Consider the following 19,218-nt stretch of genomic DNA (forward strand, 5'->3'; position numbering starts at 1 on the left):
ATCTGGGTCGAAAACGTTAAACTTTAATAAAACGTTTCTCGGCATCAGGTGTTGGAGGCTTTATTAAATATTTAAAGAGCCGAGTAAGATATTTGGTTAAAAAGAATACTTTTATTTAAATTTGCGTTAAGAATAAATTAATAATAAAAAATAAACAAACCTTATTTTTATGATAAACTTTTATAATTAGAAATTAAAATATAATAGTCAATTTAAACTAATTGTTTTTATTAAAAATTTTTAATAAAAACAAGCAATTTGTAATTTATTTAAAAGTTTTTAACAATTTTTTTTAATCAAAAACACATTTATCATCATTTTAAAAATTTGTATGTAGTCTGCGAAGAAAATCAATTTTTTAAATACAGTAGTCTATTTATCGTAACTTGGCACCTACTGTAAACAAAGATTTTGTCGTATTAATCCGACGAAGATTTTCATTGGTCAAATCACAATCGGAAGTGGTTCGACACGTGTTGACCAGTTAAGTCCCTTTCTCTGCACGTGTTAAAGTAACTATATTTAATGAAATGAAATGGGTATGCTTTAATTAGAATAAATGTAAAAAAGCTGATTGAAAAAAAGATGATCGGATAATAAATCGAAAAGATAATTGAAAAAACCAGGTGCTAAATCGAAATCCTGTGATACATAACGTGTCAGAGGATTTCTTCCGACGTGCTCTTTGGGTACGCGTGCCATAGGTTCGCCACTTCTGAATCTAGAAGAGTATCACGTGATAGACCTATTACACTACACAATTTATTCTTTGCTGTATTCAATTTAAATGATGAAAGTACTTGAAAAGTGCAAACAGTAGCTGTACAGGTGCAACAGATATCATTCTGGAGCACGTCTGCGTAGTTTATACAATCCTTTGGACGAAAAAATGAGTTAACATGTTCCGAATTTGTCCTGTATTTTAGCGCAGATTGACAGGTTAATAGTCTAGAAGTTTCATCGTTTGTAGAAACTCAACAATGTTCGACAAAGCGAATGACTTAACGTGTTCTTTCCCCAAGAACTTCACATATCAATGTGCTAGATCTCAATCAAAATGCTAATCAAACTTCGATATAATTATTTTTTTATTATTTTAAGTAGAAAGTTTTCAATCAGGCCCATCACGTGAGAGGAACCACCTCACATTTAAGAAATCTCATTCATCATTGCTTGTTTATTAAGTACAAATATGTGAGGACCCGAACAGGGGTCGACTGAGAGGTCCGAATTATGGGTGTCGATTTAAAATAAAAAGCTCCTTTTCAGACGCTAAGGAAACGGATTAGGTGTCTCGATTGAACAATGCAATTGTTTTTTTTTCATAAATGTGTTAAACAATGGAAACGGATAAATTCGAGGAAAATGCGACGAGAGAGAGGAATCATATTCAGTCGCAACGTTGACCTCTCCCGCGCCCTTCATTAGGTTTCAAATTGTCACCAGGTGACTATGAGAGACCAATGGAGAGGCGACGACGGTTAAGAAATCTATAAAACCGTGCGACTCAAGGGACAAAGGTTCTTGGTTCTTGGTTCTTGGTTCTTGGTGCTCCTCTCCAGGATTTTTGTGATCCTACTTATCAACAGCGACCGATTCGTCAACTCCTGTGACTTAGTGTCGCTCTCCCGTGACGTCGTGATTTGCACGGATTTGCCTTTCACCAGAGACTTTCGCCGAAGCTGTGCCGCACGCCCCGGGGCCGTCGATCTCAACGTACGACATCGAAGGACCAAACGGAGAAAATCGGACACTTGAAGAAACTTTTAATTTGTTCCCCGAGCTGTGTTACGTTGAAAATTTGAAGAACGTTGTAAGAATCTTTTGTTATATAATAAACGGGTTAAAAATGGTAAACCTGTCTCAGAAAGTCATTCTGCGCCCACACGACAGAAAGAACCGCTCGGCTATCGAAAAACCCTCACCCTAATCGGCTGACCTCACAAATACATCACATACAACGGATCGGCTTGGCATCGATCGAATATGGAGATTAGGTTAGTCTTCAAATATCTAAAAGGAGGACATATAGGAGGACACTTTTCGAGGGAGGACAGAACTTAAAAAAAAAGGACTGTCCTCCCTAAAGGAGGACGATTGGTCACCTTAATTAATTATAGGACCACAATGGAGCGGCGGGATAGCAAGAATGGAGTCCCTCAAAAAAATTTTATGGTTTTTCGACACGTCTGGATTCAAATCCTGGGTCTCCCAGGGCGGTATTTTATGATATATCCAGATAAACCACTTCCAAAAATTTCCTAAAGTTATTCGACCCGTCCTTATTCTACCCCGGATCTTCTAGGACCTGATGGCCGAGTGGTCAAAAAGGTAGCCCCGGTATCTGGGAGACCCGGTATCGAATCCGGATGGGTCGAAAAATCATCAAAAATTTTTCAGGGGGGTGATCCGACCGGATATGTCGGCCCCGTCCCTCATTACCCGTTTTTTTTTTTAAACTCTTTCCGCCGTGTGGGCACTAAGAAGACCTCATTTAGGAAGCTCATTATCGGTTCGGCCAGGCTCACGATAGGGCGGCCTGGGTGGTGAGGGACGGGGGTTTACTACAGGTTTACGAAAGAAAAGGCCTCTTTTACTGGCCTACAGAGCAAAAAGAACTAAAAGTCTCCTCTAGTGACGAAATAGCACATTACACGTACGGTAGAAAATTATGAAATTTAATTTATAAAACTGAATAATTTTTTTCAAAAATATTAATAAAATAAAATAAAAACAGATGTTAAAAATAAAAATTATAAATAAAAATAAAATGGTTTAATTTATTAAGGTTAATAAGACTTACTACGTCACAGGAAAATAGTCGAGTCGTGACGTATACGTTAGTGGAGGTGTTTTCGGTTCTGAAAATAGTTGTGGGTTTGATCTTGATTTTGTAACGTTTGTTGTTATCGAACAATCGATGAGTTCTAATTTTTATCGACAAAACTACTCGATAATTGCGAATAATTAAGTATAATATCTAACGAGCGATTACTTGAATCGAATGAAGATGATAACTGAGGACAAAACAATACAAGAAACTCTCCCTTTCAAGTGTTTACCGGATACACAGGTTAATTGTGACCTTCGTTTACTATTTTTTACCATTATGATTACATTTCTCTTCGTTTTATTATTACTTACGTATTTTACTAAATATATAATTTAATTTTTAACTTTTATAAATAAATCGGTTTCGTTTAGTTCTATTTGTATAAAGCAACGCGTCATGTAGTTCTTCTGCCGAAGTGTTTTATGGTCCTCTGTTTTGGTGCTACTGACGAGAAACCAGAAGAAAACTCGGAAAAATTCCACATGGTCGGCATTGAGACAATTATACCTTATTGCACCTCATTCAGAAGTACAAATATACCTCCAAATTAGATGATTGGGACATATCACAACCATAGACTGTACTCGGAGCAAAAAAAAAACAGCCAAAGGAACCGCACTTTTATGTGTGCCTTTTGCGAGATACGGCCCCCAAAATCAGTCTACTTCTGAGTTGTGTCACTCCTCTAAGACTAATTTTCTGGTGTTTTGTAATCGCATAGATTCAATTCCTGATCCCCTAGATCAGGGGTTGCAATTGGAGCTGTAGACCATACTTGTAGGAGCAAAAAAGCCAAAGGAGTCACACCTTTATGTGTGCCCTTTTGCAAGAAATTGCTCCCAAAATCCATGTCGTGTGAGATTGGGAATCACGTCACTCCTCTAAGACAGTTGTGTTTAACTATTTAGCTTGTACTGTACAACTATGCTGGCTTTGAGTAGCCCACTTAACTCTGTGTGGAGGGTTTATCCCTGTGCGTGTGATATAGAGCATCAAAGTGTGCAACTATGTGCGGAGCATGGAGAGTAGGGAGTATTCCGATGTGCGGTAAAAACTTACTTTGGAGGCAATTATCTGAAAAGGCTTGCATGTATGTGTGTGGTTCCTTTGACTTTGCTTTTACTGCGGGGTGGAAAACCCTTCACTCAGAGTTTGCATCCTACCTCATTTATCAGAACTATAAATCATACCCATAGGAGAAAAAAGGCAAAGAAACCGATGGTCTGTAGACCATCGGTTTCTTTGCCTTTTGTGACCCTTTGTGAAATACTATATAGCCCTTCCTGAAATTGGCTGTCTGAAATTTTGAAGACCCTCAAAACTGTGGTACTATTTAAGTCAGAAAGTCTGGAACTGATGTTCAAAACAATGGTAAAAATGAACTGTTTTCCACTTTACTAGAGACTACTAAAAGCTCATAAAATGCAAGAAATGCTGTTGCACTTCTGGGGCACAATCAGAGTTATGCTGCATGCTCCATTCTGCCTGTTGTGTGTTTAAAAGCAATTCAGTCAAAATGAATATCTTGCCAAGGGTCACAATTAGAGATATGGACTTTTTTTGATCATCTAGGAGTCCAAACCACTCATTCAGAACTATGGTTTTACTTTATCCTTTATGATGAAATGTTAAAAGTACTTGCTTGTAGTTCAATAATTTATTTAATATTATTTCATATACATAAGAAATTATGGATTCTAGACACTATAGAAACATTCAGAGTACAGTCATGCCTTTTCTATGGTTCCATTAAAGAAATTAGGTTTTAATATATTATGTTACAAATGTTTTCATTTAGCCTTCCTCAGGCATTAGCAGAACAGAATAGAAAAATAATAAAGATTGGAACAAAAAACTTTTAGAAGACATACACTTTTGAACAAATATAAAATTTGAGTATTCAAAATGTTTTCTGGACATATATAATTCAAATAAAATACAAATTAAATTCATTAAATATTAGAGATAATAATTCTAAGCATTAAACAGATTAACAAAAATTAAAATGAAACATATGCACAATGGGATAGATGACTACATCAAATTGTAGAAGGTTTTTCCATATGTTGGATGGAACTATATTTTTCATGCATTGCATGCATTACTGGAACTATAAAAAAGATATGGTTGTACTCTGAAATCTAAACTTCCTGTTCTAGTTACATATATAACTTTTATCATATAGAAAACTGCTTAACACTCTTTTGAAACTTTTACTCTTACAATGCAAATGTTAGATTGAGAAAATAATTTATTACATAACTGAAATATTGGATTGCATAACAGATTAATTTGGATTTTTACATAATAAATTCTTGATGAAAAATAGCCGAGCATAGAAGTTTGAAAAGGATCAAACTCCACTTTTTTACAAAAAACAATTTTTAGTCAACTATTATGCTCTACAAGCTAGTGTATTCAAAAATGCCAGAGCTCCATGCTTTCAATGAGAAAAGTGGGATATCCTTTTTTCCATTATGAGAATGACCCATGTCCAGAAGTTAGAGGCATAAAATTTTATCACTAGATAGTAGCACAGTTGGCATAATAATAATAAAAATAATATTGCATATATACACATATATATATATTTTTTTAACTCTGCCCTGTGGACACTAAAAGTATCTTTTTAGTAAGCCCATTACAGATTTGGCCAGGCCCACAATGGGATGAGGGATGGGAGTCCAACATATCTGACAGACAATCTCCAAAAAAATTCCTGGAGTTTTTCAACCTGTCTGGATTCAATTCCAAGTTTTCCAGAGTGGAAGGCTGCTGACTTAATCACTTATCCATCTGGCTATCAATATTACATAGTAATATCATTTTTAAGCAATTTTTGTGCTTATAACATGATGTTAACAGTTTGAAAAAGTAAGAACTTAATAAATTAAAATATATATATATTAGTATTTTATGCCAAAATGATCAATTGAAAGGTACATTCCATGACTTAAATCTGTGAAGGATCAGAGTTGAAGTTACCTATATTCAATTATTAATTAATTTAAATGATTATGGTATATAAACCATAGATAACTACTGTTTACATACCATAATCATTTTAATAATTGAGTGTAGATGATGTTTTCATGTTTTTCTTGTGTCCTCAATTATACAAATAGATTTTTCAATAAAGTTTAAAAAAAAAAAAAGGATTATTTTATTTATTTTTCTGAAAAATGTTGGTGTTTGTGGGATTTTTTCTAAATTAAACAGTTAATTTCTTTCCTAACTAAAAAACTGAAGGATTTTTACTTATAAATGATGATTCACCTGCCTCTAATTTGACCTATTTATATTAATCAGTTATTGTAAACATTAACTTAAAGATAATGGTGATAAAAATGTCTGTCATCATAATCAGAGTGAACTTATTATAAACTTGATATCTAAATATGTTCCAAGGACATTCTATTTTAATAGATACTTAATTTTCTTGAGAACTGAAAATTGTCATTTGTAATATTTTTATCATTTAATTCACCTTTTTTTTTGTTACCTTTTGAAATTTAAAATCAATTTATCATATAGCATAATGTTTAAGCCTAGATGTATGTAACTAGACTTCAGTGTATAATTCTCAAATTTTTGTGATTGTGCTCATTTTATTTTGATTGTTGGATCATATCTTCTTACAAATTCAGCTCTGAGTGAGGTGATTGAGACCTTACCAGAGCTGTAGATCATGCTCACAGGATTATTAAAAGAGTCAAAGAAACTGATTATCGACATGAGATATAGCTCCCCGAAATTGGCCTATCCGAAAGCTTGAAGACACTCAAAAATAGAGTAAAATTTAAAAATGAAAAAATCTAGAACTGTTGCTGTTTCCCACTTTACTAGAGATGGCTAAAACCTCATAAAACACAAGAAATGCCATTGCACTGACTACTGTTGGAGTGCATGCTGCACACACTGTTAAGTTTATTACATGTTTAATAAGCTGAAAACTTTGCAGACGAATATATCACCAAAGATTACAATTAGAGATATGATTTCTTTGACTTTTTAGATTGTCTAGAAGGGTATAAAATTTGGGAGTCCAAACTTCTCATTTAGAACTGAAATTTTACCCTATTATGGATGCTGTCAATTATGAATTTTTCATTAGTTGTAACTTCTGCAATGTTAAAATTTATTATATAATGGCTTCAAACTGTTTGAAGTAATCACTAGGATATTGTTCAACTTTGTCATATTGCAATAAAAATGAGGTGGAGGCAAAAAGAAAGAAGTGATTTTTTTCACTTGTTACATACAGAAAAGATGATCTTGTATCTGACAGTTGCAGACAGGTAAACTTTGCACTTGCTACCACAAAAGCGGCTATCTTTGCACCTGCTGGTCACGGGAGAGGTGATCCTTGTACCCTGCAAGCCACAGGAGATGCTTTCACTGGCCAGGCACACAGAGGCGATCTTTGCACTTTAAGATATGGAGAGGCAATCCAAGAACAAAGCAATCAATGCCCACCAGTGGTTAAGTGGACAAAACCACTGCACTGATAGTTGGTTGTGAGTTCATGTGAGTTTTCCAGATTTTCTTCACATTAGTAACACCTAAATAAAGGCCAGTTTTCTGTAAAAGACCTCCTCAGAGACATCCTCCTTTGGCAGATCGTCCAAATGTCATGTTGCCTTTTACGAATAAACCCAAAACTAAAAGCAATCGATGCCAGTTGCTTTGTTCTTGTGTTCTGTTTATTTTTTTAAGTCTGTTTTCTGTTAGGTGCATGCAGTACTCTATTTTTAATTTATTTGACCCCTATTATATTGAAAACAAAATCATGGATCCCTATTTTCTATACAGTAAGCGTCGATTATCTGAAAGTCAATCATCTGAAACATCAATCATCTGAAAGAATTCCAGTCGGCAAATTTAAATTTTCGCCAGTGCTGTGGCTGTACAAAATAAAAAAATAATTTTTAAAGATATAATAGTCTTCGTTAGGCTTAACATCGATGAAAATTCAACGCAAAGCTACATGCAATGGAGAAAAATGTCAAGATGGGATAAGTTTATATATTTTTTCGTACATAATCAGTTATCCGAAACATTGATTTTCCGAACAACCCCAGTCCCCAATTGATTCAGATAATCGATGCTCTACTGTATTTACATTTATTACATTTCTGAATTCTTCATTGCAATCAATATAAAATGGCAAAGTTTTATCAAAATTGGCCTGTCAAATTTTGAGAACGAACTCAATTCAATAAGCCACTCAGAAGATATGCTCGCGACCTTGCGAAATTGTGCAATATTGCTTTGTTACACATGCTCTTGTTAGGACCTTATGTCTCAAAAATGAAGTCATGAGTCCTTTTTTTTATTTCGCTTTTGGATTCTTCATAGTAATTAAAGGAAAATGGCAAAGTTTTATGAAAATTGATTGAACAGATTTCAATATGAATTGATAACAAAATAAATAAATATGTTCTAGAAGAAATTGTGAATAAATATTTTGTGGATAATTAAGTTTTTACAACCTAATTGCTGTATATTAATATGATATAAAGCCAGCATTAAAAAATTAATGTAGATGTCAATATATTCAGTTTTATACCATTTAGTTCTATTAATTTATAGGACAAATTCCTAATTTATAAGATTGATTTTATTGCTGTATTAAAGAATGACAGGAGGAAATTTTTAATATTCATGTTTTATCTCAGTTTTTCATTTGTCCTGGATATCACATAGTTGTGAAACATGTTTTAAAATGAGTTCATGTCATTATTTCAGACATTTTGGGTAGATAAATTAGTCTTTTTTTTTTTTTTTTTATGTATGTAGTTCTTTATCTAGAACTATTAAGTTGGTTACCAAATAAATATCAGTTTACATTTAGGATTTTTATAAGAATTATAAAATTATTTCATTTTTTTCTTCTAACTGTGCCTTGTGGACAGAGAGGATCATCTTATCATGCCTGTTATCATACCATGGGTTTGGTCAAGTGTGTAACGAGGGTGACTAAGTGAAGGATGGAGCCCAATGTATTTGAGATGTAACACCCCACAAAAGGTTTCTGGGGTTTCTTGATCATCTAGATTCAATTCCTGTTCCCCTAGAGCAGGGCTTCTTAAACTTTTTTTATTCTTTATTTTTATTATTGACCCCATTTATGATTGTGAATTTTTCATGACCCAAAAAAATATAAAATAAAGATATATATACAAATTTGCAAAACCAATAATGGTGTACTACCACAGTTCACTCTTGTGTTACAATGGAAATGAGACAACTGAATACACTGAAAAGTGACAACACTACACTAGTTCACACTAAAATCAGTGTTGCTGAATTGTTGTCTCGCTGCACCAGAAGTGACACAAAGCGCAACTCATGAAACCTATGACACAAAGCATGTCATTTTCAAACTCTCTCAAATTATTTTCAATATTTTGCATTAAAATCTCGCGACCCCAAATGGAGTCACGACCCATAGTTTAAGAAGCCCTGCCCAAGAGCAACAGGCTGGTGCCTTAACTATCTAAGCCATCCAGTCAACATCATTATCTATTTTTAAAAATTCTCATAAATTGTTACAGTGCCAGATCAAATATTTGGCAAGCTTAGGTCTGGATTTCTTGGTTTTCTGGACACATACTAAACATATATGTAAATTGCAAAATAAGCAATAGAAAGTAAAGAAAGAAATTTGTATTTAACTTATCAAATGCCAGCAGTCACAGAAACTGAGTAGCCACACAGTGTATTACATCCTACCAAATTCAAAAATATCTTGTTTTTTGTTAATTCTGGTGGATTTCTGGAAGCTCGATATTTAGTCCAGTACTTTATTAAATTTTCATCTCTGATAGATGTGATCAAATTATAAATTTATTTAGAATTTTTCATGCTTATTATTTGTAAATTTTTTAGAATAATGTAGAAATTATCTGTAAAAATAAGATTTAAAATATATTTAATAATGGGTGATAATTTTTGAAATTTAATATTCAAATATTTACTTAATTTAGATATTTAAGGACCATGACCAGTTACGACAGAGGCTACAGAAGACACTCTACTATAGCAAATTGCCCACAACTGATTGCCCATCTCTACCATTAACTGGTAATATTTCTAAACTTGAAAAACAATATTATTATGATACTGATTTAAAGATACAGATAATTTGTAATTTTTAATCCTCCAAGAGATTAATATGTACTTAAGTTTGTAAGATTTACAACTCAGTTTTCATAGTGAATTTTTGAGCACCGAAGACATTAAGTTATCAAAAATTTCAGATTATAAAGCTAAGTTCACACTGTCACATGATCCATTATGAATGAACAAAATGAATACTAATCAAAGCAAGATGCTGTTGGTATCATATTATATGACAGAGTTAAAACATGAATGGTTTGAAAAAGTTTGAAACACTAGTTGCAATAAAGTTTATTGGTCGAACAAACTGAAGTTTAGCAAAAGTTGAGATATTTTCAACTTCTAACAAACTGGTGAATGGCTGTTGAAAGGATACTGGCAGTTGACTTTATAGCATCATACACCAATGTCAACCTAGCTTAAGACAAAATCTTCAAAAGAAAACTTCAGAAATATCTCAAAAAATTGTGAGGACCCAACCGAGGTCCGAATCATGTAAATTGCGATATTCCTATGATTAAATAATAACGATAGATTAAATATGAGAAGGAGAGGAAAATCCCATAATTTAAACAACGCGGCACAAAATGTAGACAACAAGTCTCGGATGACTCGAACACGTGTTAAACTAACTGTCAATGTCAGAGTGAAAAGTTATAAGTCAGAGACAAGTGGTCATATGCAGGTAGAACTTTGACCCCCACGCTCATAAACAGTCAATCTAGGGAAACAATTTCTGAAAAGAGGGAAAGATTTAAGAGAGATAAATCATTGCATATGATCGTTCGAGTACCCAGATGACAGAAATCGCGAGTAACGGAGTTAAATTATGAGCGCAAGTCTTGCAATTTTGTCAACAATCCCCAAGAACAATCGACAGAAAGGCGTCAAGCGGACACCTGGAATCGGACCTTTCCCGTGACCCGAGTCGGTCTCAGTTTATCCCAAAACAAAAGAGAGACACCAATCGGGAAGTGTGGAAGGGGACGAGGGGCCAATCAGAAGTCCGAATAGTGGGAGGAAAAACTATAAAAATCGGAAAATCAAGGTCAAGAGGGCTCTCCTCTGTAGTCCACAAAAGGTTGTGATTTAAATTGTGGTGTGTCGTCGCCAAGAACTTTGGACTCTGCTTCCTCCTTCCGATCGTCCGCCTAGCTCAGCGACCTCATCTCGTCCGCCCCGGGGCCTGACAGACGCCGAAGTCCTCGCCTCTCCGCATCTTCGACGAAAAGAACCCTAGTGAAGGACTGTCGATTGCCGATGTAAGCATATATGTTAACAAATGAACGGCTTTCTTGTGTAAAACACTTGTCGTCATTTGCCTCCTCCGTCACTGCCCACATACAACCTTCCCTTAGGTCCATCCTGACGCGGGATTAATAGATCCCACCTAAGAGACGGCATCCTTACACAGTTGCCGTGAAGTGGGTTTCAAACCCCCTATCTCCCCCGGATCGGCCATCTTACAAAATGTCTTCAAATAACACAATAAAATACCTTACTTTCTTGCTTACAGAAACTTGTCTATATTATAAACACTTTTTTATTACACAATCTGCAATATAAAGTATTTAGTTACGATTCTTGCCGGCATTACCAGAAAGTACTACAGAAACAGAAAACAGAGTTATAAAAGTATTTGTCTATGTCACTCTATCTAGAAATTTCTCTTAGAATTTATACAGAAACCCATAGCAAGAAAATATTTCACATTTTTTTTTATTTCTGTTGTATTTTGACCAATAGGAAGTGTAAGAGTTACAATGCATTGGTACATTGTATTACAAACTGAAAATAGCAGAATATTTGAGAAAAGCAATATGCAATATTCTTTTTTCTATAACAAGACAGACACAATACAAAGATGTCAGTCTTCACCAAAATCAAATTCTTGTTTGTTAATGCATAAAACAAATTGATGCATTATAATGCTTTGATTTGTTCCCAAAGACTTGTTTCTAATTTCTAAATAACTTCCCATCTTAATCTTTTTATTTATTCATATATGTAAATGAAACATTAATTTATTAGAAATATTATATCTGATTTACTAAATTGACAGATTAAATATATTTTATTAGAATTCACAGTAGAGTGGTTTTCTTCAAAAGTTCCAGACTGTGGCTTGAAAGTATTAGACATGCATTATGCATCATCTGTATCAAGGTAAAGTTCATATATATTTTATCATCAATCTTGTACATGACTTAATTTTCTTTTCTTTTTGTATATTGTTTAAATGCATTATACAAATAATAAATTGAAACTGTTTTGTTAAGAATTACACATACAAATTCAGTTATACAGTAAAAAAGTTAAGTGTTAACTTGCACTGTACTTTTGTGATGATTATATTCACTCTGAAATCAATTCAAAAGTGGTTTCACTTGTAGATTTTTTTTCGCTTACATGATGTTTTTCTTATCTGTTTCAATATAAAAACTGGATTCAATTGTATATTAAATTAATAGTAAATTTATCTTTATTTTATTGTTAGGAAAGCTGGTATATCTCCGTGTTCTATGATGTTGGCTATGGTATATTTGGAACAGCTTCGAAGGAAAAACCCAGAATATTTACAAACTGTTTCATCTTGTGATTTATTCTTGGTGTCTATGGTAACAATTATTATTAATTAATAATTTATACTTATTGTTTTGTATGAAAAATTAATTTTTAATTATATTTATACTTAGATGATAGCATCAAAATTTCTATATGATGAAGGAGAAATTGAGGAAGTTTTCAATAGTGAATGGGCCATATCATCTAATATGGATTTGAAAGAACTTAATAAACTTGAAAGGGAGTTCCTTGCTGCTATTGTAAGTTGTTTTGGAATTACAATTTATTAAATTATGAGTATAATAGAACTTTATTATCAAAAATAATTTAGAGTATATACACTACAACTTCACTTTTTGATGAAGGATTAAAATATTTTGAATAAAATTTAACAGTACCTAAATATATAAACACAACTCAACAAACCTGATTTTTGATTAAAGCCAGATGATCTGCCAAATTACAGCACTGATTAGGCTAAATTAATAATTATTAACTTATCCTAATCATAGCTTGATAATTTGGAGATAGTCTGGCTTTAACAATTGTAAATTTCACACTTCTTACATTTTAATGTTTTGACTGCACCAAATACTCTTTAGAAGTATTTTGTTAATTAAAAGTTATTTATTAAATATTTATACAAGTGAATTATAAAAAAACTACCTTCTTCTGTAGTGATATGAAATCTTATAATTGTTCATTTTCAGAGTTAAACCATTCTTTAGAACATTGAAAGTTTTGAATATGGACAAAAAGCATCTGAAAGCATTTAGGTTATGGATTGTAAAATTCTGTAGTACTCCAGAAGAAGCAGATAGTTTTTGTAATTTTTATGAAACTGGAATGTAATAGTAATAAATATTTCTCACAAGCAGAATTCTTTTATATTTTTTTGCAAAGGATTTAAAAATATTTTATTACTTTATAGAAATTCTTAAGTTTCAAAATCTATTATGATTATATCTTTGAATTAATATATTATGGTGAAAAATTGTCAGGTAGATAGCCAAATACTAGATTACATCCAAATTCCTTGAGAAAACTCGGTTCTGATTTGATCTAAACGATTGATAACACTAAATGCTCATAATTTATTTTAGGTAGTTCTGGATTAAGACATTATCATCATTTATGCTGGCCACCTTATTGCTAGTTCAGCTTGCACATAATAAACAAAATTGAGATCAACCATTTAGTTTGCATGCATCATCAAATAAAATTAATGGAGAAATTCAAGAGATGTTTACATTAAAAACAATAAATTTACAACAAATTTTTGTAAATTGTATATTAAATCTACTAACTCTAGAGATGCAGTGATGTTAGAGAAAGGCATTTAACTTTACAAATTATTAGTTTACAAAAATATAACCATGTATTACAGTAGAGCATCGATTATCCGACTCAATTGGGGACTCAGGTTGGTTGGATAACTGAAAAAATCAGATAACTGAAAAGAAGGGAAAAAATACATTATTAGTATAGTATATTAGGATATTAGTATATCCCATGTAATTAGTTTATTAGTATATCGCTATTAACCAACTTTGCATTGAATTTTCATCGATGTTTAGCTTAACGAATTTTTTAAAAAATAATAAACGTCGCTATTGTATCGTTAAAAATTATTTTAAAATTATTTTATTGCTCACAAAACAAACAACCACTCATAATTAGAAAATTAAGTCTCGTTTAAATACTGGCCTCTCTTCAATGGTCGAGCCGNTCATCATCAACTCGTCTCGATTATATATATAGATTGTGTAAGGATAAGAAGTCGTATTATTTGAAAGTAAAATGTTTAAATCGTGAAAAACAAACAAAACTACAAGAAAAAAGCTTAACGGATTCATTTTTCTCTCGCTTCTCATTCAAATAGTTTACTCCAAAATAATTCCGTTTGTGGAATGGAATTCGATTTTTCAAATGTAATAAAATTTAATTGCTAGAACTTTCTAAACAAGCTAAATATTTACTAAGCAATTTCTTGTAATTATCATATAAATTTAAATAAACCAGCAACTAGTTAAACTTTCCAGGCATTTAAAATTTTAGTGGCGCCATCTGTTATCATATTTTATTTTAAAAACTTTTGAATGGGTTTTATAAAAAATTATAAATGCTAATAACGAGTAAAACCGTCATTAAGTCCGACCCTACTGGTGATGTACACGACCCCCTTTACCTCCTGGGGAGGACTTTACAGGGGAATCTGACCCCTAGATATTAGACACAAAAACCCAAACTTCCACAAATCAAACCTGTTGGTCTGGCATACACAACCAGAAGCCATTGGCGGGCTTTATTCAGGATTGGACTGGTGATGAAAAATTCCTGGGGAGTTATTCATCTGGATTTGATTCTCGGTCCCCCAGAATGGCAGGTTGATGTGGTCATCCATGTATTTATATTTTGACATGTAAGAAAATCAATATAAATAATAGCCCACATTTTATCTAAACAGTACTTATTACAATATTTATCAATACATTTATAATTGCTATAAACCATTTTATATACATCATATAAAAAACTTTTCAACTTTGCATTTTTATTTTGTCTTTTAACAGCATCAGTAACATCAGTTTAGAACATTTTCATTAACAAATAAATCACGTTCAACAACATTAATTACATATTGTAACATTATTACAATGCATTTCTCTTATGTCTGGCTGGTATTGCATTTTATCTAACACTGTAGTATGTACGACCAAATGCACTGAACTTTACGCTGCTATGCGGATACCGTTACAAGCTCTAAACTGCATGTTTCTTTAACACGAAGCTAACACGTCTGCGTAACTCCTCTCTCTCTCTATATATATATATATATGCTGATATTTTGATGACGATTGTATAAATTATTCTTATTACTATATGAAAATGAGAGTATTTTTTTTTATATGTAAATATATCAATTCTGTCAAAACTATAATAATAAATTATTTGGTTTTTTTTGCAAAATTTTGTATTAATTTAACTATAAAAACATTCTTTTGGAATTTTTTTGAATACAAAAATTTACTAGCTTTTTTTAGTTTTAAAAAGTATTATGATATCAAAATAATGACAGTTATTATACAGGATGTGCCATAAATCTGAAGCTACAGGAGTTATGTTACTCATTGTTTATTCTTTTTCAGATAAAGTATGGTGCTAAATAAAGAGAAACTTATTTTGATGGTATGAAATTGCCAAAGAGTATAACAGGTTGACTCCACACTTTCCACCAATTGCATACAACAGTATTGTTAAACTATTTGGCAACTTTGTACTGACTGTGGGTTCAAACTATTAAAATAACATGAATTTGTCCCTCCTCACTCAACACCCTGATTTACCTGTAGAAGAATGAACAAAAATAAATAAAACTCCTATGATTCCATGCTTATGAGACACCCTGTATGAAACTTGGTGAAAACATACAATAACCAACAGGTAATGAAATTAATTATCTTAGCCAGGTTGCTTCAACTGTCTATTCTGAGATGGGAATGTATGAATCCTATTGAGAGGTTTATATGCAATGGTTCTGACAAATGGAAAATTATGATTACAAGCATTATGATGTGGCTTATATACAGATACTTGCTTCCAGCTATTATTATCCACTATAGATTGTTCACCAATGATTATAGTTTCAATTTTGTCCATATTTACTTCAACATCAATTTTCATAGGAGTAGAAGAGGAGTTATGAATTGCGACAGATAAATCTATATCCAAATTTGTATTTTCTTTTGCATTTCTCAGTATTCTGTTCATTGGACTGTAACGATTAACCATGGTCACTGAACCCACAAGCATTAATGCTGCAGCAACGTATGCTATCATTGATACTGCAATAATCTAAAAATAAAAATTATCATTATAAAAAACTATTAATTTATGTAACAATTATGTAAAATTAATGAGAACTGCACCTGAACCACATTATCGATTATAATAGTCCAACACTGTAACATCACCGATCCTCGACTCAATACGGAGATATCTGTATATGTCAACCATCCACGTTTTGATATTTCCTTCTGGGCAATCCTAAAAATAATTTTTTATAATTTTCAATTGTACACATTACATTTCCTACAAAACCATTTATTAAAGACTGAATATGTTTATAAATAATTATTATTTTTATGTTTTAGCCTTTTTATCAAGTCCAACTATGAGGCAGCCAAGTGATGTGGGACCTGACATCTAGGATGAATCACCCTGCAAAAACTTCCTGGAATTTTGTGACCTGGCATTCATTCCATGTCTCCCAGAGCAACAGGTTGACACCTTGGTCATCCGGCTGTCTATATCAATAGGTTAAATATAATAAATTTGTTACACCTACTGACATTTGTATACATGGATCTTTATTTAGGCTGAGCATAGACTATAAACTATATGCACATCTGTAGTCTATATTGAAGTTCAGTACACAATTTTAAATTGTTTATTGTTTTAGAAAACATTTGTAAAGTTGAACAAGTTAAACAAGAATGACAATGTCAGTACAGTCGACCCCCCTATAACACTGTTAATTATTCCGTTTTATATGAATTCCATGTTGTACGAGTCACTTAGATTTTACAAATACGTGAGCCGTTCACAGCCCGGCACACATATTTGTAAAATCTAAGTGACTCGTACAACATGGAATTCATATAAAACGGAATAATTAACAGTGTTATAGGGGGGTCGACTGTACTGACATTGTCATTCTTGTTTAACTTGTTCAACTTTACAAATGTTTTCTAAAACAATAAACAATTTAAAATTGTGTACTGAACTTCAATATAGACTACAGATGTGCATATAGTTTATAGTCTATGCTCAGCCTAAATAAAGATCCATGTATACAAATGTCAGTAGGTGTAACAAATTTATTATATTTAACCTATTGATATAGACAGCCGGATGACCAAGGTGTCAACCTGTTGCTCTGGGAGACATGGAATGAATGCCAGGTCACAAAATTCCAGGAAGTTTTTGCAGGGTGATTCATCCTAGATGTCAGGTCCCACATCACTTGGCTGCCTCATAGTTGGACTTGATAAAAAGGCTAAAACATAAAAATAATAATTATTTATAAACATATTCAGTCTTTAATAAATGGTTTTGTAGGAAATGTAATGTGTACAATTGAAAATTATAAAAAATTATTTTTAGGATTGCCCAGAAGGAAATATCAAAACGTGGATGGTTGACATATACAGATATCTCCGTATTGAGTCGAGGATCGGTGATGTTACAGTGTTGGACTATTATAATCGATAATGTGGTTCAGGTGCAGTTCTCATTAATTTTACATAATTGTTACATAAATTAATAGTTTTTTATAATGATAATTTTTATTTTTAGATTATTGCAGTATCAATGATAGCATACGTTGCTGCAGCATTAATGCTTGTGGGTTCAGTGACCATGGTTAATCGTTACAGTCCAATGAACAGAATACTGAGAAATGCAAAAGAAAATACAAATTTGGATATAGATTTATCTGTCGCAATTCATAACTCCTCTTCTACTCCTATGAAAATTGATGTTGAAGTAAATATGGACAAAATTGAAACTATAATCATTGGTGAACAATCTATAGTGGATAATAATAGCTGGAAGCAAGTATCTGTATATAAGCCACATCATAATGCTTGTAATCATAATTTTCCATTTGTCAGAACCATTGCATATAAACCTCTCAATAGGATTCATACATTCCCATCTCAGAATAGACAGTTGAAGCAACCTGGCTAAGATAATTAATTTCATTACCTGTTGGTTATTGTATGTTTTCACCAAGTTTCATACAGGGTGTCTCATAAGCATGGAATCATAGGAGTTTTATTTATTTTTGTTCATTCTTCTACAGGTAAATCAGGGTGTTGAGTGAGGAGGGACAAATTCATGTTATTTTAATAGTTTGAACCCACAGTCAGTACAAAGTTGCCAAATAGTTTAACAATACTGTTGTATGCAATTGGTGGAAAGTGTGGAGTCAACCTGTTATACTCTTTGGCAATTTCATACCATCAAAATAAGTTTCTCTTTATTTAGCACCATACTTTATCTGAAAAAGAATAAACAATGAGTAACATAACTCCTGTAGCTTCAGATTTATGGCACATCCTATATAATAACTGTCATTATTTTGATATCATAATACTTTTTAAAACTAAAAAAAGCTAGTAAATTTTTGTATTCAAAAAAATTCCAAAAGAATGTTTTTATAGTTAAATTAATACAAAATTTTGCAAAAAAAACCAAATAATTTATTATTATAGTTTTGACAGAATTGATATATTTACATATAAAAAAAAATACTCTCATTTTCATATAGTAATAAGAATAATTTATACAATCGTCATCAAAATATCAGCATATATATATATATATAGAGAGAGAGAGGAGTTACGCAGACGTGTTAGCTTCGTGTTAAAGAAACATGCAGTTTAGAGCTTGTAACGGTATCCGCATAGCAGCGTAAAGTTCAGTGCATTTGGTCGTACATACTACAGTGTTAGATAAAATGCAATACCAGCCAGACATAAGAGAAATGCATTGTAATAATGTTACAATATGTAATTAATGTTGTTGAACGTGATTTATTTGTTAATGAAAATGTTCTAAACTGATGTTACTGATGCTGTTAAAAGACAAAATAAAAATGCAAAGTTGAAAAGTTTTTTATATGATGTATATAA

General features: G+C 32.3%; 2 protein-coding genes across 2 annotated transcripts; one reads left to right on the plus strand and one right to left on the minus strand.

Moving 5' to 3' along the window:
* The first annotated feature begins 2,818 nt into the window (after positions 1 to 2,818).
* On the plus strand, positions 2,819 to 18,698 carry LOC111624312 (protein CNPPD1-like). Its single transcript, XM_023367127.1, is given in 8 exon segments — positions 2,819 to 3,073; positions 9,823 to 9,919; positions 12,037 to 12,121; positions 12,453 to 12,573; positions 12,652 to 12,780; positions 14,834 to 14,843; positions 17,620 to 17,804; positions 17,879 to 18,698. Coding segments are annotated over 8 exon segments (1,089 nt in total). The 5' UTR covers positions 2,819 to 3,004; the 3' UTR covers positions 18,272 to 18,698.
* On the minus strand, positions 15,556 to 16,599 carry LOC111624311. Its single transcript, XM_023367126.1, has 2 exons — positions 16,450 to 16,599; positions 15,556 to 16,375 (listed from the first exon to the last, which is right to left on the minus strand). Exons 1-2 carry the CDS (start codon positions 16,489 to 16,491, stop codon positions 15,983 to 15,985), a joined length of 435 nt encoding a protein of 144 aa, XP_023222894.1. The 5' UTR covers positions 16,492 to 16,599; the 3' UTR covers positions 15,556 to 15,982.
* Positions 18,699 to 19,218: the final 520 nt, after the last annotated feature.

The sequence above is a fragment of the Centruroides sculpturatus genome, unplaced genomic scaffold (assembly GCF_000671375.1).
Source record: "Centruroides sculpturatus isolate CEXI.00-Female unplaced genomic scaffold, Cexi_2.0 scaffold367, whole genome shotgun sequence".
In the NCBI taxonomy this organism is placed as follows: Eukaryota; Metazoa; Arthropoda; class Arachnida; order Scorpiones; family Buthidae; genus Centruroides; species Centruroides sculpturatus.

Excerpts from the sequence above, each read along its gene's own strand:
- LOC111624311 (XM_023367126.1), bottom strand. The coding sequence starts at position 16,491 with ATGTTACAGTGTTGGACTATTATAATCGATAATGTGGTTCAG. Across the intron at positions 16,376-16,449 it reads TAATCGATAATGTGGTTCAG|ATTATTGCAGTATCAATGAT; the intron begins GTGCAGTTCTCA and ends TTTTATTTTTAG.